The 26,658-nt window shown below is 41.2% G+C and overlaps 1 protein-coding gene across 4 annotated transcripts in view; it reads left to right on the forward strand.

Moving 5' to 3' along the window:
• The window catches only part of STXBP4 (syntaxin binding protein 4), a 259,435-nt gene that overhangs the window by 73,807 nt on the left and 158,970 nt on the right, over positions 1 to 26,658 (forward strand). For all 4 annotated transcript variants that reach the window (XM_073606628.1, XM_073606627.1, XM_073606626.1 and 1 more), the window contains exon 10: positions 2,635 to 2,724. In XM_073606628.1, coding sequence (XP_073462729.1) covers positions 2,635 to 2,724 — 90 coding nt within the window. The remainder of the gene's footprint in view (positions 1 to 2,634; positions 2,725 to 26,658) is intronic.

The following is a 26,658-nucleotide window of genomic DNA, read 5'->3' on the forward strand; positions in this document are numbered from 1 at the left end:
ACGCGCTGTGCCTCTCTCCATGGGGTCCTGACTCTTAATTGAATAGGTTGGTAGCAGCGCAGCCATTGGCTCCTACTGCTGTCAATCAAATCCAATGACGCGGCCACTGGGGGGCAGGGCCGAGTCCGGCATTCGTGTCTGTGGATGCAAATGCTGGACCCAGAAGCGCACCCGCAGGGTAACACTTTTGGGAGAGCGCTTCTCCCAGGGGGTTATCTGATGTGGGGAAGAGCCCCCAGGGGACCCCAGAAGAGGATGTTTGGGGCCACTCTGTGCAAAACGAGCTGCACAGGTAAGTATGACATGTTTGTTATTTTAAAAAAATAAAAAACGATGCTTTACAATCACTTTAAGGCTCCATTCACACTAGCTGACTTTGGTGCAACTTTGATGCAACTTGGATATGACTTTGGCTTTAACCAGTGATAATGGACAACTGTTGCACAACTGTTGCATTCCATAACATTCAGGTATGACTTTCATGCAATTTTTGAGGATTAACATTGCAGTCTGTGGCCCTCAAGTTGCATGAAAGTCGGACCAAAGTAGTGCATGAACTAATTTCAAGTTGCTGCAACTTTAAGTTGCACAGATATGAATGGTTATCATTGGAAAACATGGGGAAGGATTTGTCATGCAACTTTGATGTCCAAAGTGGCATGACAAGTTGCACAATGGTGACTGGTGCCTTATGCCGTGTACACACGAGCGGAATGTCTGACAGAAAAAGTCCGAGGGGAGCTCTTCATCGTATATTCCGATCGTGTGTAGGCCCCATCGGACTTTTTACGTTGAAAATTCTAACAGACCTAGAAAGAGAACATGTTCTACATTTTTCCAATGGAATCAACTCCTATCGGGAAAACAGCTTGTCTGTGTGCTGTACCAAAAAGGACGCATGCTCTGAAGCAAGTACGAGATGGAAGCTATTGGCTACTGGCTATTGAACTTCCGTTTTCTAGTCCCGTCATACGCGTTGTACATCACCGGGTTCTGGACGGTCGGAATTTGGTGTGACCGTATGTATGCAAGACAGCTTGAGCTGAATTCCGTCGGAACTCCGTTGGAAAAACCTTCAGAGTTTATTCCGGGAAAAACGGTCGTGTATACAGGGCATAAGTGTTTGCTAAGAGCTGGAAAAGTTCTCAGGGCCTCTGCTGGTGAAAACTTTGCTCTTGATTTCTTGTTTTGCACACCTGCTGTGCTCATTATGAGGGGTTTTAATTTATTTTATATAATGGAGATATAACAGGAGAAGCTGGAACACACAGTGGTGGTTGGCTAGAACACCAAACACTCTCAAGTGGACTGAAACACAGTCAGGAAATATGTCAGTGTTGGAATATCCAAGACACAGCAGCACCAATTTAAAACCAAAAAAAACTTTTAAGCCATACTGACCTTTTGTAAGCAAAAAAAAGCTGTAATTCATGTTTTACCGTCAAGGCCTTGGGAGCTCATTTTAACCATTTGTATTGAACAAATTTTAATTGTCGTTTGCTGAATTCATTCCTTCTTGCTTAATATATGTTGCCCCAAAGCATGGCTCCTGGGATTTCTGGAGAAATAGCCTGACTACAACAGAAGATATTAGTCGCATATTTCAAAAGGGAGGAGAATGTCTGGCTCTTGCCAAATTGATTTCATTTTTTTAATAAATACCTTCCCTTGTACAAAATTACTTTCCAGAATAAGGAATGCCCCAGAAAATTTGAAAAGATAAACACTTTGCAAATGATAAACCTGCAAGACTGTACTGACTCTTTCCAAGGGATACAACCTGGTGGTGTTTGTATTTATAAAGTTTATGAGAAAGAAAAAAATAGCATGACTTCCTGCATGTAATTTCATCACATTTTCTGTGAATGATGTGAAGGGTCTGTAATACTGGAAAGCATATCCTAGAGCTGCACGATTCTGGCTAAAATGAGAATAGCGATGTATTTATTTTTTTTGCTTAGAATAAAGATCACTATTCTCTCACACAATGTAACATCATCTTTCACATTATACTAAAAAATTGGGCTAACTTTACTGATTAGTTTTTTTTTTTTAAATTCATTAAAGTGTATTTTTTCCCCTAAAAAATTGCCTTTGAAAGACCGCTGTGCAAATACAGTGTGACATAAAATATTACAACAACCACCATTTTATCTGCTAAAAAAAAAAAAAAAATATATATATATATATATATATATATATATATATATATATATATATATATATATATATATATATATATATATATATATATATATAATGTTTGGGGGTTTGAAGTAATTTTACAGGAAAAAATACTGATTTTAACTTGTAAACAACAAGTGTCAGAAAAAGGTTTAGTCTTTAGGTGGTTAAACTTCCCTCATTTACAGACTGAAGTACATTCCTTTGATCTAAAAGAACTATATGTTATCTCTTTATGGAGATGTTGTGAGAAACTTGGCAGGCTGCCTGGTTTGTTTGTCTTTTTGACAGCTGTCAGCTTGGGCAGAGAACTCTCTGCACTGAATCCAGGAATGCTTTTTTAAGATCGGGAAGGGGGTAGATTAAATTAATCGTACAGCTCTATCATACAATATTCAACAACTTGGCTACAGTATGAGTTCTGTAATACACCTTGTTTTATTTGTGCAGATGCAGTCATGTGATCTCTCAGAAAAGGATGAAATGAACAAACTGAAGAGAGAAAGAGATGAGGCACGTGCCCAGTTAAAAATGCTGAAGGTAAGCAAGGAATATTATATATGCATTTAGTGTATTTTAGGTGTGTTATTTTCTTATAAAAACCTGCCTGGTGTGGACATCCAAAAGCCCTGAGAACTTCTGGGTGCTGCCATCTAGGATAAGATGTCATCAGCCCCTTCAGGCCTAAAACTGTCACTCAAGTGACACTCCATAGTTTTGCCCTTCACTTCTCTCTTTTCCCCTGGCTGCTTCAGAAAATATTATGTAGGGAGCTGTGTCAACGCCTGTGAACCAAGCTCTCAATCCCCTCCTCCCTTTTTTATATGGAATGAGGCATCAGAGGAGGTTCCAAACTATGAGGAAGAGTTGGAAGCGGGGAAGGATCAAGAAACCTCTATAGATGGGTCCTTCCATGAGGAATCTCAGGGTCCAGGGCTATATCCTTCCTTGTGAATGTGGTAAACACCAACCCTAAGCTGCTGCTACTGGAATCCTCACTGATTGTGGGTCCTAGAGGCCACCAAAAAAATGCTTGAATCTTACCCGGTGCACCCTTACTAGCAGTTTGTTTTCGAATTCTTCTCACAGAAGAAACTGTTTTCGTATGCCCATGCCAGAAACTATGAATCAGACCGAGGCAGAAGTACAGTTAAATCACACTTGTTTAATAAAAGTAAATAGAATAAACATAGTCAAAATATAGACAAAGTTCGGTAACCGGAACGCATAGTCAGACAAGCCAGGAAGCCAGGGAACAGCGTAGTGGAACAGCAAGCAGGATCTGGAGCCAGAAGGAATGTCAGCCAAGCAAGTCTTTAACAGGAACGCAGGAGATGGTCTCTGTGATGTTGACCAGGGCGAAGGCAGAGATCATCTGGGCTGGACGGCTTTAGTAGTGGCAGGACTGACGAGCAGGATATCATTAACAGGTGAGTCACTGTGGAGAGACAGGAGCTGGCAATTAGCCGACAGCTGAGTGGCCAGCTCAGAGAAGGAAGGGCTGAGCCCAGCCCTGACAGCCCATTAGTACCTCACAGAGGTGGATTTCTTCAAGAATTGTGGTTCTTTAGCTGTGGACCCAGTAATTTCCTACTTGAAAAAAATCCTGATGGTCCCAGCCTTTTCCCACTTCCTGCTCGCACTATAGCCGATAAATAGGAAAAAATGGAATTACCCTGACGAAGGGCTCAAACCTGAAATGCGTTGGGTACCGAAGAATTGTTTCGGAATTGGAGAGTAACATATATACATTTGTATGCTTGCAATGAATTCACTTTGTGATTTTTTTTGTTTTTGTTTTTTGTCCATTGTCTTGGTTTTAACTGATCATCACATGTGTGACTGATCGGATTTTAAATGTATCAATAAACGCTTTTCTACTCTATCAGTGGTATTGTTCCCTTTAAAATCCCACAGAGGGGGTATTTCCTTTTTTTTTTTTTTCATGTTCACAACCAGGTTGTGGCAACTATCTACCACTCTCTGACATGGTGAAAACATTCTTATTGAACATTACACATAAACATAAGACACAGATTAGATGCACAGGTACAATCTGCTGCCAATAAGCTCATTCTTATGGAGGGTATTGCTGCAAACATGCACACTGGGATTAATGTGTATGTTTATACCTGTATGGCTATAAATGGATGGGAATATGTGAGGGTTCCCCAGTGGCAGTTTTGGTTATCCTGTTAATTTGCTTGGCGTGCCAGTGAGCCTCCTGCTGGGACCGTCCAAGTGATTTTCCTGTTTTTGGTCAGATGAGGGTAAGCAGTTTCCCTGATGGCCTCCTCATAGCGATTGGAAGATCAACCACATCCACTGTTTTTTACTTGCACCCCTAAGAGGAAGATCAGCGGTTATTGAATGCGTCTTTTGCTGTCCTATAATTTATACAGCAATTGGCTCTGGTGAGTTTGCACTTCGTTCATTTGGTGAAGGCAAGACACCACGGGTGATATTTTGGAATTGCTGATCGTCTGGCACCTGGATTTTATATTTAATACAAGGACACCTTCTTTAATTCTGTGGTTTATTCACTTGATTAACCACTTCAGCCCCAGAAAGATTTACCCCCTTAATGACCAGGCCATTTTTTGCGATACGACACTGCGTTATTTTAACTGACAATTGCGCTGTCGTGCGACGCTGTACCCAAATAAAATTGATGTCCTTTTTTCCCACAAATAGAGCTTTCTTTTGGTGGTATTTGGTCACCTCTGGGGTTTTTATTTTTTGCGCTATAAACAAAAGAAGACCGACAATTTTGGAAAAAAAACAATATTTTTTACTTTCTGCTATAAGACATATCCAAAAAAAAAAAAAAATGTTAAAAAACAAATTTCTTCATCAATTTAGACCAATATGTATTCTCCTACATATTTTTGGTAAAAAAATCCCAATAAGCGTATATTGGTTGGTTTGCGCAAAAGTTATAGCGTCTACAAACTACGGGTAGATTTATGGACTTTTAATTTCTTATATTGTTTGTACAGGTAATGGCGATCAGCGATTTTTAGCGGGACTGCGACATTGGGGCTGACAAATCTGACCCAAACTGACACTTTTTGGGGACCAGCGACACCAATACAGGGATCAGAGCTAAAAAAAAAATGCACTGATCACTGTATAAATGACACTGGCAGGGAAGGGGTTAACTAAAGGGGCGATCAAAGGGTTAAATGTGTTCCCTCAGTGTGTTTCTTACTGTGTGGGGGAAGTGCTGACAGCAGCATCACAGAGATCGCCATGTTATCCCCGGTCAGAACGGGGATCTGCCTTGTTTACGTAGGCAGATCCCCCTTCTGCCACTCTGTGAAGCAATCGCGTGTTGCCGGCGGACATCGGGTCCACCGAACACGCCCATCGGCTCCTCCTCCATGCAGCCCACATTATCTATTGCATGAAACAAGGTAAAGGTATGTTGTTTCGTGCAATAGCGCCGCCCGCCGCTGTATATATATGCGGTGGGCGGTCCTTAAGTGGTTAACTTTATCATACCACCTTTTCATGCACTTTCTTTATTCTTGACAGGGAATAAATTTAGATGTATTGTCATTTATTTCGGCACTGCATTATTCTTATTACATGTATTTTTGGTGTTTGTATATCTGCACTGATTACATGCTGCTGTTTTATAGACCATTTTAGCGCTGACACTACATTTATTTTTGAGAAAGTTTACTTATCTTACTGCATAGAATGCAGTAAGGTAAAAAAAAAAACTGCCTTTACAACCACTTTAATATTCAAAACAATTTGTAAAAAACGCATTAATCTTTGTATCTATAAGCACGCAAATACACCGCAAACGCACATAAACACATGTAAATGTATATTAAATTAACTTGGTAAATTTAAAATACATTTTTAAAAATTCCAAAAAAGTCACTGCAAACCCAAGTAAAATGCACTGAAAACACATTGCAAATGCATGTAATCGCACATGCAGAAACGCACAGTGAATGTGGGGATTGTTGTGAAAACAAGCCCATATATGTATTTCATTTGTATATTTAGCTGTTGGCCTGGAGTTTCGTTTTAAAGTGTTACTAAACTAAATTATTATTTTTTTATTAAAATAACAAACGTTATACAGTGGAACCTTGGTTAATGAGTAACGCGGTTATCGAGCGTTTTGAAAGATGAGCAACTTTTTTGAAATTCCGACTCGGTTTGCAAGTGTTGTCTCGCAAAACGAGCAGAATTCAAGCTAATGGGGTCTGCAGTACCGCATTTGGCCAGAGGTGCGGGGGGGGGGGGCGCTGACACTCGAAACTGTTTGGAAATTCTCAGAAACATTCAGAAATACTCCGTTCCCAAGTGTTTCCGAGCCTTTCCGAGTTCAGCCGAGCTGTCCCCAAGTATTTCCGAGGCTCACCGGCGCCCCCCCCCCCCCCCACCTCTGGCCACATGCGGCATTGCATGCAATAGAAGTCAATGCGGTACTAATTATCTTCGTTTCCATTGACTTCTATGGGGAAACTCGCTTTGATATGCGAGTGCTTTGGATTAGAAGAATTCTCCTGGAACGGATTATGCTCGTAATCCAAGGTTCCACTGTACTTACCTGTTCTGTGCAGTGGTATTGCTCAGAGTGGTCCCCCGGTCCTCCTCCTCTGGGGTCCCCGGCGGCGATCTTGGCTCCTCCTCTTCTTTAGGACTACCATAGCCAGCCGCTGGGGAGAGGTAGTCCCCGGGCTCCCGAGATGTGTGTCTGCGGAGCCGCACTCCATAGACTTATACAGCGGGACCTAAGCCAGCCCACCACTTTCTCTGACAGCAGCAAGAGCCAATGAATGGCTCCTGCTCGAATGCTGTGTAAGCCCTGTTTCACACTTGTGCGGTTCGAATTGAAGCTCAGGTTTCACTGGGGAGATAACAATCTCCTGTTCAACGGATTCATTGCGTTTTTGCTCAGTATCAGAGAGCAGGGAGAGGGGGAGGGGGGGGGGGAGAGGGGGAGGTGTAGTGAGGAGAAAGAAAATCCTTGTTCAGAACGCAATGCATCTGCGAATCAGATGCGTTCCCATAGGAGATAATAGGCTTGTAGTTCGCACCGCAATGCCCAAAAAACGCACACGTTTTTTGTGCAATGAGCAGTGCGAATGCAACGCACATATGTGAACCAGATACATTCATATGAATGTATTTTAAAATGTCCTGCGAATTAGATGCGGTGTAAGCCGCATCTAATTCGCATAGGTGTGAACCCGGGCTAAAGAGGAAGGGGAGAAAAGATCTAGCCGTGCACAGCGCTGATCTCTTCTCCCCTCTCTTCCCCTTCACACAGGAAAGGGGGGCACAGGGACACTGAAAATGTTTTTTTTTTTACCTTAATGCAGCAATGCAATAAGGTAAAAAATGTTTTTAGGTTTAGAAACACTTCAAGTCCTGTAGCTCATCATTTGTATGCTCAAGGTTGAACTGACCTTGGTTGCAGATGCTTGATGTCAAAGTGGCTCTTTTCCTTCAGAACTGCATTTGTTTTTGTATTATCTGATTCAATGGGGTGATCATGATGTCAGAGTTGTAATCCAGCATGTTGCTAATAGTTGGCCTCTTTTTTTTCTTTTCTTATAACTCAAAGAATAAATCTAGTTATATTTTTCTGTTTTCTTGCCTTTCAAACTAGGGGTCGACCTATTTATTGTTTTTTCAGTACTGATACCGATTTTTCGTCTGCTTTTCAGGCTGATAGCCGATATCGGGTGCCGATATTCTGTAGATTTAAAGTTTTTATTTTTACACTGTCCTTTTCAAAAAATTTTTTATCACTTTTATTGCTGTCACAAGGAATGTAAAGATCCCTTATTACAGTAATAGGCAGTGACAGGTACTCTTTATTAGAGGGATATGGGGTCTATAAGACCCCAAACCCCTCCTCTGCACTTGAAAGTATTCAAAATGCCAAGATCGGCCTTTTTGAATACTTACTACTTTAAAACTGGCGCCTTTAGGATGCCAGTCATCCGGAAGTGATGTCATGTCTACTAGATCTGAGACCCGAAACAAAGGCGATTCTGGCATTGTTCGGGCCTCTGGACCCGGGCGGAGTGGCGGGAGGGGGGGGGGGGTTGTACGCTCCCGCTACTTGTAATAAAGGCCGAGCGGCTGGTTAGCTGCATCGGTGGTTATTACAAGAAAGTCAACTGTTCGCTCTAAAGAATGGTACCAGGGCGATGCATGCATCCCCCCCGGTACAACCCCTATATCGATAATATTGGTAAGTTTGTGACCGATCCTTCCAAAAAAGTGAATATCGGTCGATCCCTATTTCAAACCAAGTAGGAAGCACTACAGTGACAAGATAATTATATCATGAAACTTTGAAGGAACATGCAAGTCAGAATTGAAAATCTTGATATTGCATACAAGGTCACAACCCTGCTGCTTAGTAGTTGTGCTGAGAAGAAGTTTTTTCTATCCACAAATCAGATTTAAAGCTGAACTTCAGAAATTCAGCTACTTTGTAAAAACTGCAGGCATACCATGAGTTAAGTCCAATGCAATGTCTTGTAGGCTTAGCTCTGTTATATTATTCTGACAGGTTTATTGTGCTCCAGGAAGATGATTTCTGGAGCTCTAACACTGGTCCTCTCATCTCTTTCAAGAGCAGAGTCTCTGGAACTGCTGTGCCTGTCCCTCCCACCTTCTGCCCATTCACAGGAGCCTTTGTATTGTATTTTGTGAATGGGCAGCGAAAGGACAGGCATAGTTGCTTTGCATGCTTCTCTCCTCTCACAACCAGAGAGTATCTTCTGGGAGCGCAATAAACCTGTCACATTTAAGCAATAGAAATAAGTCCCGGGGTTGACATGCACCTAATTGGACTTAATTCATAGTGTATGTGTACTTTTTTGGAAGTTGCTGAATTCCTGGAATTCAGCTTAACCATTTCCTGTCCAAGCCTATTCTGGCATTTCTCTCCATGTAAAATTATATATTTCTTGCTTTTAAATTACTCAGGACCCCAAACATATATATATATTACTTTTAGCAGAGACCCTAGAGAATAAAATGGCAGTGCAATTTTTTTTTGTCACATTGTATTTGAGCAGCAATTTTTCAATTTTTTTTTTTTTTTTTTTAAGACAAAATACACTTTAATTTTAATGCAAGAAAACACAATAGAAAACCCAATTTTTTAAAAAGATAATGTTACACCAAGTAAATAGATACCAAACATGTCACGCTTTAAAATTGTGCATACTCATGGAATGGTGCCAGACTACGGTACTTAAAAATAGTTTTACAAATGTTTACAGGTTACCAGTTTAGAGTTACAGAGGAGGTCTAGTGCTAGAAATATTGCTCTCACTCTAAATATCGCAGCGATGCCTAACGTGTGGTTTGGACGCCATTTACATATACGGGTGTGACCTGCGGGTGGGACGTACGTATGAGTTCGCTTCAGCATGTAAGCATAAGGGGATGGGGGCGCTTTAAAAAAAAAAAAATATATATATATATAGATATATCTATATATATATATATATATTTATTTATTTTTTTATTGTTTTTCTTTTTTTTGTCCCTTGTAATAGGAATAGGGCATGGCAGGTCCTCTTTACAGCAAGATCTGGGGTCTAGAAGTCCCCACATCTTTCCTCTATGCTGGAAAGCCTGAGATAAAAAAAAAATCGATCTCGGGCTTTCCAGCAAAAAAATGGTAGTGTTTTCATTTGCCAGAGTCAGACGTCACTTTCGGCCTCCGAGGGTCATAGAGATGGCTGGGAACCATCTGGTCCCCGGCCAGCTCTATTGTAATCCAAACAAGAAAATTCACTGCTCCAGGTGAGACAGGAAGCCTGATGATCAAAACGGGTGCCCGCCTTGGCTCACCTCCGCATGCAATCAAAATGGAAGAAATGGCTGCACTTCGTAGTCGATCAAAATTCTTTATTAGAACATCCCAAGTGCTAATAAAACCGAGAGCTTGGTTAAGTGCACCTAAAGTGTGTGAAACGCATCTACCAAGCTCTCTGTTTTGCATGGCACTTGGGATGTTCTAATAAAGAATTTTGATCGACAATGAAGTGCAGCCATTTCTTCTATTTTCAGCTCTATTGTAAACTGGCGCTGCTGCCAGATCCATTCTCGGGCTCCCCAATCACACGGGAGAGCCTGGAGACACATCGGAGGGTAACGGGGGGGGGGGGGGGGTGGGGACGCCTATAAAAGCAATCAAATGGCTAAACAGCCATTAAGATGGCTTTTGCACTGTAGACAATCACTGGCTGAAAAAAAATGATATCTGGATGATGCCTGTAGGCACCACTCAAAGTCCATGACGTCCTATGATCTGCACCTGGGGAAGTGGTTAAAACCTGCCTTGGAAGTATGTATGCCATTGGTGGGACAGAAAGCCTTGAGAGGGGAAGTTACACAACAGAGGCTTCTGGAAATAAACTTTCAGTGATCTGTGAGAGATTACACTATCTATTGGCTCTGGACACTGAGCTATACAGGGAATTTGACAACCTTTCAGGCTAGGCTTTAGGCTCACTTAAATTTAAAGTCTGGGTACTTTATGGTGGTGCTGCTAAGTACCTCTATTCAAAAAAATGTACACTTTTGAGATTGCCTGTACTTAGTGGTTCCTATTGACCCACTTCACTAACAAACCAAATAAAATTGGAAAAAAAAAATTGAAATAATGATAAACAAAAATAGAAGTAGGCCTCATGCACACAGAGGTCTAGGGCTGCATAACATAAAATTCAGGTCTGAGAGCCACAGGTGTTTCAGACAGCCGCCTGTTAATAGCTGAATGCAGGTATATGCTGGTACTTGTATAAACATGCCTGTGTGTATGGCTTTATGTCTCTGGATGTAAACTGCACTCAGGGGTGCACATCCGTACACATGCAGCTATTAATGTCTGTGGGCAGCTGTACGGAGCACCCATTGATCCTAGGCTGGGAAATATGCCTGAATTTAACATCATACAGCCCCTGGCGCCTGAATGCGGAAGCCCCGTAAAAAAAAAAAAAAATACGCAGAAAAATAATTGCTGGAGACTGATTAGTGCCGATTAATCAACCACATAGATATTAAGGTATTAGATAGAAACATTTTTTCTTTAAACTTTTAACCTTTTAACTGATGTAATGTGTGCTGATCAAGGTCTGATGCTTGGATAAATAAAACACAATGGAAAAGGGAAAAGTCCTGGAAGTCGCACATCTCCGCAAATCCGAGTGAGAAGGTGTATGACAGCCTCAGCATGGGCTCCAACCAGGCCACGCCCCCAACACATTTCACTCCACCCACAGAGCTTAGTCAAGGGGGCAGAGTGGCTCTCCTGTGCTTGATCACCTATCCCAGTGATGGAGAACCTTGGCACCCCAGATGTTTTGGAACTACATTTCCCATGATGCTCAACTACACTGCAGAGTGCATGAGCATCATGGGAAATGAAGTTCCAAAACATCTGGGGTGCCAACAGTGTTAATTTAGACGACTAAAACATTTTAGTCGTCTAAATGAATACTATTTTAGTCAACTAAAATACGATTAAAACTAAAACAATTGAGATGACTAAAATACGACCAAAACTAAATGGCATTTTAGTCAAAAGACTAAAATGGGACTAAAACTAAAATGCCATTTTAGTCAAAAGACTAAGACTAAAACTAAATTGAAATTCGATGTCAAAATTAACAATGGTCTGTAGTGCATGTTCATACCTCAATACCTTAAATAATAACCTATTAGATTTTTCACTCCAGCAGTATATAATGAGTTTGGAAATTGTAGAGAAATGTTAACTAATGCATTACAATTTAATTATGCCCATTAGATTTTAGACGACTAAAATACGTTTTAGTCGACTAAAATGTACTGGAGATTTTAGTCAACTAAAGCACAGGACATTTTAGTTGACTAAAATATACTGGAAGTTTAGTCAACTAAATACGACTGAAACTAAAACAATTGCAGAAGACTAAAATGGGACTAAAACTAAAAAGCCATTTTAGTCCTAAGACTAGTGCCCTGTACACACGGTCGGATTTTCCGACAGAAAATGTGTGATAGGACCTTGTTGTCGGAAATTCTGACCGTGTGTGGGCTCCATCACACATTTTCCATCGGATTTTCCGACACACAAAGTTTGAGAGCAGGCTATAAAATTTTCCGACAACAAAATCCGTTGTCGGAAATTCCGATCGTGTGTACACAAATCCGAAGCACAAAGTGCCACGCATGCTCAGAATAAATTAAGAAACGAAAGCTATTGGCTACTGCCCCGTTTATAGTCCCGACGTACGTGTTTTACGTCACTGCGTTCAGAACGATCGGATTTTCCGACAACTTTGTGTGACCGTGTGTATGCAAGACAAGTTTGAGCCAACATCCGTCGGAAAAAAATCCATGGATTTTGTTGTCGGAATGTCCGATCAATGTCCGACCGTGTGTACGGGGCATAAGACTAAAACTAAATCGAAATTTGCTGCCAAAATTAAAACTGGGTGCAAAGGTTCGCCATCACTGACCTATGCAGTACCTGATCTATCGCTTCCGGGTAGGGGGGACTAGTCACAGCACAAGCCGATCAGCTGATACCAGCCAATGGCTGACTGCCGCCACCTGCTGATTGATGAAGAGGATGACAAGACAGAGCTTTGTGAATGTAAACAATACAGAGCTCTGTTTTGTCAGCCGGGATGTACCGGTTTTTGTTTCCCTACGAAGAATTAAAAAAAGAACAAAAACCGGCACATCCCTTAATAAAAACAAGTGCACCAAGCACTGTTAGGCACACATTTAACCCCTTGATCAACCTAGATGTTAACCCCTTCCTAGCCAAAGTCATTAGTACAGTGACAGCACTGATCACTGTATTAGTGTCACTGGATCCCACAGTGTCAGAAGTGTCAGTTAGTGTCAGATTGGCCACCATACAATCACATTCCTGCTATAAGTCATTGATCGCTTGCCATTACTAGTATAAACAAGTAAATAAAATCTCCAGTAAACATACCATCGTTTGTAGGCGCTATAACTTTCACGCAAACCAATATACGCTTATTGGGATTTTTTTTACCAAAATAATGTAGCAGAATACATATTGGCCTATATTTATAAAGAAATGTTTTATTTTTTACATTTTTTGTATTGGATATGTTTTATAGCAGAAAGTAAAAATACATTTTTTTTTCAAAATTGTCGATCTTTTTTCGTTTATAGAGCAAAAAATAAAATAAACCCAGTGGTGATCAAATATCATCAAAAGAAAGATCTGTGGGGAAAAAAATGACACATTTCATTTGCATACAGTGTTGCATGACCGCGCAATTGTCAGTTAAAGTAACGCAGTGCCGTATAGCAAAAATTGGCCTGGTCATTAGGTGGGGTGTGGGGGGGGGGGCAGGGAAAATCTTCCAGAGGTCAAGTGGTTAGGAAGGCATTTTTGTTGGTCCATGGATCAGATACATTATTGAGGACAAGCTGTTTGAAGATCTGTTAGTGAAGCCAGAGAAAATCGCCTGGCAGGCATTCTTGGCAAATTCAGAGCGTTTCATTCAGTTGCTTGAAAATCTCCTTACAGCATATAATGCCGCGTACAGACTTTACGGCAGACTTTGCCCGGCGGACTTTTTGACGGACTTTCCGAATGAACGGACTTGCCTACACACAATCAACCAAAGTCCGTCGAATTCGTACGTGATGACGTACGACCGGACTAAAACAAGGAAGTTCATAGCCAGTAGCCAATAGCTGCCCTAGCGTCGGTTTTTGTCGGTTGGACTAGCATACAGACGAGCAGACTTTTTGACTGGACTTGAGTCCATCGGACAGATTTGAAACATGTTTCAAATCTAAGTCCGTCAAATTTTTGAGAAAACAAAGTCCGCTGGAGTCCACACACGATCGAATTGTCCGACGGACTCCGGTACGCCGGACCAAGTATGCCGGAAAGTCCGGTCGTGTGTACGTGGCATAAGACTATGAACAACATCTCACTGAAGATTCATTTTCTGCATTCACATTTGGACTTCCTTCCTGAAGAACTAGGTGCAGTGAGTGATGAACATGGTGAAACGTTTCACCAGGACATTGTCACAATGGAAAAACGGTATCAATGCAAGTAGAGTCCATCAATGTTAGCTAGGCTGTTGTTGGAAAGAAAAAAAAAAAATCAGCAGCAAAATACCTTTTATCTCAGTTGAACTCCTGCATTGTGTTGGAAACATTATGCCATTAAATACATTAACCACTTAGCGATCGCCCCATGTACATTTACTGCAGCAGGGCGGGCGCTCTGTGCCAGATCACGTACCTGGTACATGATCTGACACTTTCGGGTCTGGGGCACGCGCCGACAACCCGCTCCCCCTGCGACTGGACACAGCAGGAGCCAATCAGCAGGTCCGGAGGACTCGATGCCCGCCAGGACCTGCCAATCGTTCGGAATACAAGCAGAACGGGTCTGCCTATGTAAACAAGACAGATTGTTGTTCTGTCAGCAGGGAAAGCTTTGATCCTGTCTTTCTTGCAAAGCAGGAACAGGGATCTTTGCCTTCCCCTAGTCAAAGCACCTCCCCCACAGTGGGTAAGCACAACCCAGGCCAGTGATGGAGAGCCTTGGCACCCCAGATGTTTTGGAACTACATTTCCCATGATGCTCAACTACACTGCAGAGTACATGAGCATCATGAGAAATGTAGTTCCAAAACATCTGGGGTTCCAAGGTTCACCATCAACTGACCTAGGCATACATTTAACCCTTTGATTGCCCCCAATGTTAACCCCTTCCCTACCAGCGTCATTAGTACAGTGACGGTGCATGTTTTGTAGCACTGATCACTGTATTAGTGTCACTGGTCCCCAAAAAGTGTCAGGTGTCCGATTTTTCCGCCTCAATATCGCAGTTACGCTTTAAGTCCCTATTCGCCACCATTACTAGTAAACAATAAAAAAAATGTTAAAAAATAAATAAAAATATCCCATAGTTTAACCCAGTGTTTCTCAACTCCAGTCCTCAAGGCGCCCCAACAGGTCATGTTCAGGATTTCCCTCAGATGAAACAGCTGTGGTAATTACTAAGGCAGTGAAACTGATCAAATCACCTGTGCAAAATAATGGCAAAGCCTGAAAACAAGACCTGTTGGGGTGCCTTGAGGACTGGAGTTGAGAAACACTGGTTTAACCACTTCAGCCCCGGAAGAATTTACCCCCTTCCTGACCAGAGCACTTTTTGCGATTCGGCACTGCGTCGCTTTAACTAACAATTGCGCGGTTGTGCAACATTACCCCCAAACAAAGTTGATGTCCTTTTTTCCCCACAAATAGAGCTTTCTTTTGGTGGTATTTAATCACCTCTGGGGTTTTTATTTTTTGCGCTATAAACAAAAGAAGACCGACAATTTTGGAAAAAAAAAAAACAATATATTTTATTTTCTGCTATAAGACATATCCAAAAAAAAAATGTAAAAAAACAAATTTCTTCATCAATTTAGACCAATATGTATTTTGCTACATATTTTTGGTAAAAAATCCCAATAAGCGTATATTGGTTGGTTTGCGCAAAAGTTATAGCGTCTACAAAATATGGAATAGATTTATATACTTTTAATTTTTTATATGGTTTTTACTGGTAATGGCGGCGACCAGCGATTTTTATTGGGACTGCGACATTGGGGCGGACAAATCTGACCCAAACTGACACTTTTTGGGGACCGGCGACACCAATAGAGCTAAAAAAAAAATGCACTGATCATTGTATAAATGACATGTGACAGGGAAGGGGTTAACTAAAGGGGCAATCAAAGGGTTAAATGTGTTCCCTCAGTGAGTTTCTAACTGTGTGGGGGAGGTACTGACAGCAGCAACACAGAGCTCGCCATGTTATCCCCTGTCAGAACGGGGATCTGCCTTGTTTATGTAGGCAGATCCCCGTTCTGCCTCTCTGTGAAGCGACCGCGTGTGGCCGGTGGACATCAGGTCCGCCGGACACGCCCATCGGCTCCTCCTCTGTGCAGCCCACATTATCTATTGCATGAAACAAAGTACAGGTATGTTGTTTTGCGCCATATATGTGCGGTGGGCAGTCCTTAAGTAGTTAACTTTATCATACCACCTTTTCATGCACTTTCTTTATTCTTGACAGGGAATAACTTTAGATGTATTGTCATTTATTTCGGTATGGCACTGCATTATTCTTATTGCATGTATTTTTGGTGTTTGTATATCTGCACTGATTGCATGCTGCTGTTTTATAGACCATTTTAACGCTGACACTACATTTATTTTTGAGAAAGTTTACTTATCTTACTGCATAGAATGCAGTAAGGTAAAAAAAATAAAACTGCCTTTACAACCACTTTAATATTCAAAGCAATTTGTAAAAAACTCATTAATCTTTGTATTTATAAGCATGCAAATACACCGAAAACGCACATAAACACATGTAAATGTATATTAAATTAACTTGGTAAATGATTTAAAATAAATGTTAAAAATTCCAAAAAAGTCACTGCAAACCCAAGTAAAGTGCACTGAAAACACATTGCAAATGCAAGTAATCGCACATGCAGAAACGCACAGTGAATGTGGGGATTGTTGTGAAAACAAGCCCATATATGTATTTCATCTGTATATTTAGCTGTTGGCCTGGAGTTTCGTCTTAAAGTGTTACTAATGGAAATTATTATTTTTTTATTAAAATAACAAACGTTATACAGTGGAACCTTGGTTAATGAGTAACGCGGTTATCGAGTGTTTTGAAAGACGAGCAACTTTTTTTTTTTTTTAAATGCTGACTCGGTTTGCAAGTGTTGTCTTGCAAAACGAGCAGAATTCAAGCTAATGGGGTGCGCATTTGGCCAGAGGTGCGGGGGGGGCCGTAACATTCGGAACGGTTCGGAAATTCTCGGAAACACTCAGAAATACTGCATTCCCGAGTGTTTCCGAGCCTTTCCGAGTTCAGCCGAGCTGTCCCTGAGTATTTCCGAGGCTCACCGGCGCCCCCCCACCTCTGGCCACATCCAGTATTGCATGCAATAGAAGTCAGTGCGGAACAAATTATCTTCGTTTCCATTGACTTCTATGGGGAAACTCGCTTTGATATGCGAGTGCTTTGGATTAGAAGAATTCTCCTGGAACGGATTATGCTCGTAATCCAAGGTTCCACTGTACTTACCTGTTCTGCGCAGAGGTATTGCTCAGAGTGGTCCCCCGGTCCTCCTCCTCTGGGGTCCCCGGCGGCGATCTTGGCTCCTCCTCTTCTTTAGGACTACCATAGCCAGCCGCTGGGGAGAGGTAGTCCCCGTGCTCCCGAGCTGTGTGTCTGCGGAGCCGCACTCCATAGACTTATACAGCGGGACCTAAGCCAGCCCACCACTTTCTCTGACAGCAGCAAGAGCCAATGAATGGCTCCTGCTCGAATGCTGTGTAAAGAGGAAGGGGAGAAAAGATCTAGCCGTGCACAGCGCTGATCTCTTCTCCCCTCTCTTCCCCTTCACACAGGAAAGGGGGGCACAGGGACACTGAAAATGTTTTTTTTTACCTTAATGCAGCAATGCAATAAGGTAAAAAATGTTTTTAGGTTTAGAAACACTTCAAGTCCTGTAGCTCATCATTTGTATGCTCAAGGTTGAACTGACCTTGGTTGCAGATGCTTGATGTCAAAGTGGCTCTTTTCCTTCAGAACCGGATTTGTTTTTGTATTATCTGATTCAATGGGGTGATCATGATGTCAGAGTTGTAATCCAGCATGTTGCTAATAGTTGGCCTCTTTTTTTTCTTTTCTTATAACTCAAAGAATAAATCTAGTTATATTTTTCTGTTTTCTTACCTTTCAAACTAGGGGTCGACCTATTTATTGTTTTTTCAGTACTGATACCGATTTTTCGCCTGCCTTTCAGGCTGATAGCCGATATCGGGTGCCGATATTCTGTAGATTTAACGTTTTTATTTTTACACTGTCCTTTTCAAAAAAATTTTTATCACTTTTATTGCTGTCACAAGGAATGTAAAGATCCCTTATTACAGTAATAGGCAGTGACAGGTACTCTTTATTAGAGGGATATGGGGTCTATAAGACCCCAAACCCCTCCTCTGCACTTGAAAGTATTCAAAATGCCAAGATCGGTCTTTTTGAATACTTACTACTTTAAAACGGGCGCCTTTAGGATGCCAGTCATGCGGAAGTGATGTCATGTCTATTAAATCTGAGACCCGAAACAAAGGCGATTCTGGCATTGTTCGGGCCTCTGGACCTGGGCTAAGCGGCGGAAGGGGGGGTTGTACACTCCCACTGCTTGTAATAACGGCCGAGCTTAGCCGCATCGGTGGTTACTACAAAAAAGCCAACCGTCTGCTCTAAAGAATGGTACCAGGGTGATGCATGCATCCCCCCTGGTACAACCCCTTGAAGCAATATCGGTTTTACCGGTAAGTTTGTGACTGATACCGATTCTTCAAAAAAAGTGAATATCGGCTGCACCGATAATCGGTCGATCCCTTTTTCAAACCAAGTAGGAAGCACTACAGTGACAAGATAATTATATCATGAAACTATGAAGGAACATGCAAGTCAGAATTGAAAATCTTGGTATTGCATACAAGGTCACAACCCAGCTGCTTAGTAGTTGTGCTGAGAAGAAGTTTTTTCTATCCACAAATCAGATTTAAAGCTGAACTTCAGAAATTCAGCTACTTTGTAAAAACTGCAGGCATACCATGAGTTAAGTCCAATGCAATGTCTTGTAGACTTAGCTCTGTTCTATTTTGACAGGTTTAGTGTGCTCCAGGAAGATGACTTCTGCAGCTCTAACACTGGTCCTCTCATCTCTTTCAAGAGCAGAGTCGCTACAACTGCTGTGCCTGTCCCACCTTCTGCCCATTCACAGGAGCCTTTGTATTGTATTTTGTGAATGAGTTCACATAATACAAAGGCTTTTGTGAATGGGCAGCGAAAAGGACAGGCATTGTTGCTTTGCATGCTTCTCTCCTCTCACAACCTGAGTGTATCTTCTGGGAGTGCAATAAACCTGTCACATTTAAGAAATAGAAATAAGTCCCGGGGTTGACATGCACAAAATTGGACTTAATTCATAGTGTGTGTGTACTTTTTGGAAGTTGCTGAATTCCTGGAATTCAGCTTAGCCATTTCCTGTCCAAGCCTATTCTAGCATTTCTCTCCATGTAAAATTAAAATTTTTTGCTTTTAAATTACTCAGGACCCCAAAACATATATATATATATAATTTTAGCAGAGACTCTAGAGAATAAAATGGCAGTGCAATTTTTTTGTCACATTGTATTTGAGCAGCAATTTTTCAAATGTTTTGTTTTTTTTTTTTTTTTTTTTTTAGACAAAATACACTTTAATTTTAATGCAAGAAAATACAATAGATAACCCATTTTTTTATTAAAAGATAATGTTACACCAAGTAAATAGATACCAAACATGTTGCGCTTTAAAATTGTGCATACTCATGGAATTGCGCCAGACTACGGTACTTAAAAATAGTTTTATAAATGTTTACAGGTTGCCAGTTTAGAGTTACAGAGGAGTTCTAGTGCTAGAAATATTGCTCTCACTCTAACGATCGCAGCAATGCCTAACGTGTGGTTTTGACGCCATTTACATATACGGGTGTGACCTGTGGGTGGGACGTACGTATGAGTTCGCTATATATATATATATATATATATATATATATATATATATATATATATATATATATATATATATATATATATATATATATATATATATATATATATATATATATATATATATATGGTATATATATATATATATATATATGGTGTATATATATATATATATATATATATATATGGTGTATATATATATATATATATATATATATATGGTGTATATATATATATATATATATATATATATATATTTTTTTTTTTTTTTATTGTTTTTCTTTTTTTTGTCCCTTGTAATAGGAATAGGGCATGGCAGGTCCTCTTTGCAGCAAGATCTGGGGTCTAGAAGTCCCCACATCTTTCCTCTATGCTGGAAAGCCTGAGATAAAAAAAAAAATCGATCTCGGGCTTTCCAGCAAAAAAATGGTAGTGTTTTCATTTGCCAGAGTCGGACGTCACTTTCGGCCTCCGGCCTCCGAGGGTCATAGAGATGGCTGGGAACCATCTGGTCCCCGGCCAGCTCTATTGTAATCCAAACAAGAAAATTCACTGCTCCAGGTGAGACAGGAAGCCTGATGATCAAAACGGGTGCCCGCCTTGGCTCGCCTCCGCATGCAATCAAAATGGAAGAAATGGCTGCACTTCGTAGTCGATCAAAATTCTTTATTAGAACATCCCAAGTGCTAATAAAACCGAGAGCTTGGTTAAGCGCACCTAAAGTGTGTGAAACGCATCTACCAAGCTCTCTGTTTTGCATGGCACTTGGGATGTTCTAATAAAGAATTTTGATCGACTATGGAGTGCAGCCATTTCTTCTATTTTCAGCTCTATTGTAAACTGGCGCTGCTGCCAGATCCATTCTCGGGCTCCCCAATCACACGGGAGAGCCTGGAGACACATCGGAGGGTAACGGGGGGGGACGCCTATAAAAGCAATCAAATGGCTAAACAGCCATTAAGATGGCTTTTGCACTGTAGACAATCACTGGCTGAAAAAAAATGATATCTGGATGATGCCTGTAGGCACCACTCAAAGTCCATGACGTCCTATGATGTGCACCTGGGGAAGTGGTTAAAACCTGCCTTGGAAGTATGTATACCATTGGTGGGACAGAAAGCTTTGAGAGGGGAAGTTACACAACAGAGGCTTCTGGAAATACACTTTCAGTGATCTGTGAGAGATTACACTATCTATTGGCTCTGGACACTGAGCTATACAGGGAATTTGACAACCTTTCAGGCTAGGCTTTAGGCTCACTTAAATTTAAAGTCTGGGTACTTTATGGTGGTGCTGCTAAGTACCTCTGTTCAAAAAAATGTACACTTTTGGGATTGCCTGTACTTAGTGGTTCCTATTGACCCACTTCACTAACAAACCAAATAAAATTGGAAAAAAAAAATTGAAATAATGATAAACAAAAATAGAAGTAGGCCTCATGCACACAGAGGTCTAGGGCTGCATAACATAAAATTCAGGTCTGAGAGCCACAGGTGTTTCAGACAGCCGCCTGTTAATAGCTGAATGCAGGTATATGCTGGTACTTGTATAAACATGCCTGTGTGTATGGCTTTATGTCTCTGGATGTAAACTGCACTCAGGGGTGCACATCCGTACACATGCAGCTATTAATATCTGTGGGCAGCTGTACGGAGCACCCATGGATCCTAGGCTGGGAAATGTGCCTGAATTTAACATCATACAGCCCCCGGCGCCTGAATGCGGAAGCCCCGTAAAAAAAAAAAAATCCGCAGAAAAATAATTGCTGGAGACTGATTAGTGCCGATTAATCAACCACATAGATATTAAGGTATTAGATAGAAACATTTTTTCTTTAAACTTTTAACCTTTTAACTGATGTAATGTGTGCTGATCAAGGTCTGATGCTTGGATAAATAAAACACAATGGAAAAGGGAAAAGTCCTGGAAGTCGCACATCTCCTCAAATCCGAGTGAGAAGGTGTATGACAGCCTCAGCATGGGCTCCAACCAGGCCACGCCCCTGACACATTTCACTCCACCCACAGAGCTTAGTCAAGGGGGCAGAGTGGCTCTCCTGTGCTTGATCACCTATCCCAGTGATGGAGAACCTTGGCACCCCAGATGTTTTGGAACTACATTTCCCATGATGCTCAACTACACTGCAGAGTGCATGAGCATCATGGGAAATGAAGTTCCAAAACATCTGGGGTGCCAACAGTGTTAATTTAGACGACTAAAACATTTTAGTCATCTAAATGAATACTATTTTAGTCAACTAAAATACAACTAAAACTAAAACAATTGAGATGACTAAAATACAACCAAAACTAAATGGCATTTTAGTCAAAAGACTAAAATGGGACTAAAACTAAAATGCCATTTTAGTCAAAAGACTAAGACTAAAACTAAATTGAAATTCGATGTCAAAATTAACAATGGTCTGTAGTGCATGTTCATACCTCAATACCTTAAATAATAACCTATTAGATTTTTCACTCCAGCAGTATATAATGAGTTTGGAAATTGTAGAGAAATGTTAACTAATGCATTACAATTTAATTATGCCCATTAGATTTTAGACGACTAAAATACGTTTTAGTCGACTAAAATGTACTGGAGATTTTAGTCAACTAAAGCACAGGACATTTTAGTTGACTAAAATATACTGGAAGTTTAGTCAACTAAATACGACTGAAACTAAAACAATTGCAGAAGACTAAAATGGGACTAAAACTAAAAAGCCATTTTAGTCCTAAGACTAGTGCCCTGTACACACGGTCGGATTTTCCGACAGAAAATGTGTGATAGGACCATGTTGTCGGAAATTCTGACCGTGTGTAGGCTCCATCACACATTTTCCATCGGATTTTCCGACACACAAAGTTTGAGAGCAGGCTATAAAATTTTCCGACAACAAAATCCGTTGTCGGAATTTCCGATCGTGTGTACACAAATCCGACGGACAAAGTGCCACGCATGCTCAGAATAAATAAAGAGATGAAAGCTATTGGCCACTGCCCCGTTTATAGTCCCGACATACGTGTTTTACGTCACCGCGTTTTGAACGATCGGATTTTCCGATAACTTTGTGTGACTGTGTGTATGCAAGACAAGTTTGAGCCAACATCCGTCGGAAAAAATCCATGGATTTTGTTGTCGGAATGTCCGATCAATGTCCGACCGTGTGTACGGGGCATAAGACTAAAACTGAATCGAAATTTGCTGCCAAAATTAAAACTGGGTGCAAAGGTTCGCCATCACTGACCTATGCAGTACCTGATCTATCACTTCCGGGTAGGGGGGACTAGTCACAGCACAAGCCGATCAGCTGATGCCAGCCAATGGCTGACTGCCGCCACCTGCTGATTGATGAAGAGGATGACAAGACAGAGCTTTGTGAATGTAAACAATACAGAGCTCTGTTTTGTCAGCCGGGATGTACCGGTTTTTGTTTCCCTACGAAGAATTAAAAAAAGAACAAAAACTGGCACATCCCTTAATAAAAACAACAAGTGCACCAAGCACTGTTAGGCACACATTTAACCCCTTGATCAACCTAGATGTTAACCTCTTCCTAGCCAAAGTCATTAGTACAGTGACAGCACTGATCACTGTGTTAGTGTCACTGGATCCCACAGTGTCAGAAGTGTCAGATTGGCCACCATACAATCACATTCCTGCTATAAGTCATTGATCGCTGCCATTACTAGTATAAACAAGTAAATAAAATCTCCAGTAAACATACCATCGTTTGTAGGCACTATAACTTTCACGCAAACCAATATACGCTTATTGGGATTTTTTTTACCAGAATAATGTAGCAGAATACATATTGGCCTATATTTATAAAGAAATGTTTTATTTTTTACATTTTTTGTATTGGATATGTTTTATAGCAGAAAGTAAAAATACATTTTTTTTTCAAAATTGTCAGTCTTTTTTCGTTTATAGAGCAAAAAATAAAAGAAACCCAGTAGTGATCAAATATCATCAAAAGAAAGATCTGTGGGGAAAAAAATGACACATTTCATTTGCATACAGTGTTGCATGACCGCGCAATTGTCAGTTAAAGTAACGCAGTGCCGTATAGCAAAAATTGGCCTGGTCATTAGGTGGGGGGGGGGGGGGGGGCAGGGAAAATCTTCCAGAGGTCAAGTGGTTAGGAAGGCATTTTTGTTGGTCCATGGATCAGATACATTATTGAGGACAAGCTGTTTGAAGATCTGTTAGTGAAGCCAGAGAAAATCGCCTGGCAGGCATTCTTGGCAAATTCAGAGCGTTTCATTCAGTTGCTTGAAAATCTCCTTACAGCATATAATGCCGCGTACACACGACCGGACTTTACGGCAGACTTTGCCCGGCGGACTTTTTGACGGACTTTACAACGGACTTTCCGAATGAACGGACTTGCCTACACACAATCCACCAAAGTCCGACGGATTTGTACGTGATGACGTACAACCGGACTAAAACAAGGAAGTTCATAGCCAGTAGCCAATAGCTGCCCTAGCGTCGGTTTTTGTCGGTTGAACTAGCATACAGACGAGCGGACTTTTCGACTGGACTTGAGTCCATCGGACAGATTTGAAACATGTTTCAAATCTAAGTCCGTCAAATTTTTGAGAAAACAAAGTCCGCTGGAGTCCACACACGATCGAATTGTCCGACGGACTCCGGTACGCCGGACCAAGTATGCCGGAAAGTCCGATCGTGTGTACACGGCATAAGACTATGAACAACATCTCACTGAAGATTCATTTTCTGCATTCACATTTGGACTTCCTTCCTGAAGAACTAGGTGCAGTGAGTGATGAACATGGTGAAACGTTTCACCAGGACATTGTCACAATGGAAAAACGGTATCAATGCAAGTAGAGTCCATCAATGCTAGCTAGGCTGTTGTTGGAAAGAAAAAAAAAATCAGCAGCAAAATACCTTTATCTCAGTTGAACTCCTGCATTGTGTTGGAAACATTATGCCATTAAATACATTAACCACTTAGCGATCGCCCCATGTACATTTACTGCAGCAGGGTGGGCGCTCTGTGATGGATCACGTACCTGGTACATGATCTGACACTTTCGGGTCTGGGGCACGTGCCGACAACCCGCTCCCCCTGCGACTGGACACAGCAGGAGCCAATCAGCAGGTCCAGAGGACTCGATGCCCGCCAGGACCTGCCAATCGTTCGGAATACAAGCAGAACGGGTCTGCCTATGTAAACAAGACAGATTGTTGTTCTGTCAGCAGGGAAAGCTTTGATCCTGTCTTTCTTGCAAAGCAGGAACAGGGATCTTTGCCTTCCCCTAGTCAAAGCACCTCCCCCACAGTGGGTAAGCACAACCCAGGCCAGTGATGGAGAACCTTGGCACCCCAGATGTTTTGGAACTACATTTCCCATGATGCTCAACTACACTGCAGAGTACATGAGCATCATGGGAAATGTAGTTCCAAAACATCTGGGGTTCCAAGGTTCACCATCAACTGACCTAGGCATACATTTAACCCTTTGATTGCCCCCAATGTTAACCCCTTCCCTACCAGCGTCATTAGTACAGTGACGGTGCATGTTTTGTAGCACTGATCACTGTATTAGTGTCACTGGTCCCCAAAAAGTGTCAGGTGTCCGATTTTTCCGCCACAATATCGCAGTTACGCTTTAAGTCACTATTCGCCACCATTACTAGTAAACAATAAAAAAATGTTAAAAAATAAATAAAAATATCCCATAGTTTAATCCAGTGTTTCTCAACTCCAGTCCTCAAGGCGCTCCAACAGGTCATGTTTTCAGGATTTCCCTCAGATGAAACAGCTGTGGTAATTACTAAGGCAGTGAAACTGATCAAATCACCTGTGCAAAATAATGGAGAGCCTGAAAACAAGACCTGTTGGGGTGCCTTGAGGACTGGAGTTGAGAAACACTGGTTTAACCACTTCAGCCCCGGAAGAATTTACCCCCTTCCTGACCAGAGCACTTTTTTGCGATTCGGCACTGCATCGCTTTAACTGACAATTGCGCGGTTGTGCGACATTGCACCCAAACAAAGTTGATGTCCTTTTTTCCCCACAAATAGAGCTTTCTTTTGGTGGTATTTAATCACCTCTGAGGTTTTTATTTTTTGCGTTCTAAACAAAAAAAGAGCGACAATTTTGTAAAAAAAGCAATATTTTTATTTTTTTTGCTATAATATCCCCCCCCCCCAAAAAAAAAAAAAAAAAAAAAAAAAATATATATATATATATATATATATATTATATATATATATATATATATATATATATATATATATATATATATATATATAAATTTCCTCAGTTTAGGCCGATATGTATTTTTCTACATATTTTTGGTAAAAAAAAAGTGTATATTGATTGGTTTGCGCAAAAGTTATAGTGTCTACAAAATAGGGGATAGTTTTTTGGCATTTTTATTATTCATTTTTTTTTTAATTTAGTTATGGTGGTGATCTGTGATTTTTATCGTGAATGCGACATTATGGCGGACACATCGGACACTTTTGACACTATTTTGGTGCTATTGTCATTCATACAGTGATCTGTGCTATAAAAATGCACTGATTACTGTGTAAATGACACTGGCAGGGAAGGAGTTGAACACTAGGGGGCAATCAAGGGGTTAAGTGTGTCCTAGGGAGTGATTCCAACTGTGGAGGGGGGAGGGGCTACCACTGACATGACAGCGATTACTGCTTCCGATCACAGGGAGCAGTGGATCTCTGTCATGTCACTAGGCAGAACGGAGAAATGCCTTGTTTACATAGGCATCTCCCCGTACTTCCTCTCCGTGACACGAGCACGGACATCGAGTCACGGAGCACGCGGCGGGCGCGCACGCCCACA

The sequence above is a fragment of the Aquarana catesbeiana genome, linkage group LG12 (assembly GCF_042186555.1).
Source record: "Aquarana catesbeiana isolate 2022-GZ linkage group LG12, ASM4218655v1, whole genome shotgun sequence".
Lineage (NCBI taxonomy): Eukaryota > Metazoa > Chordata > Amphibia > Anura > Ranidae > Aquarana > Aquarana catesbeiana.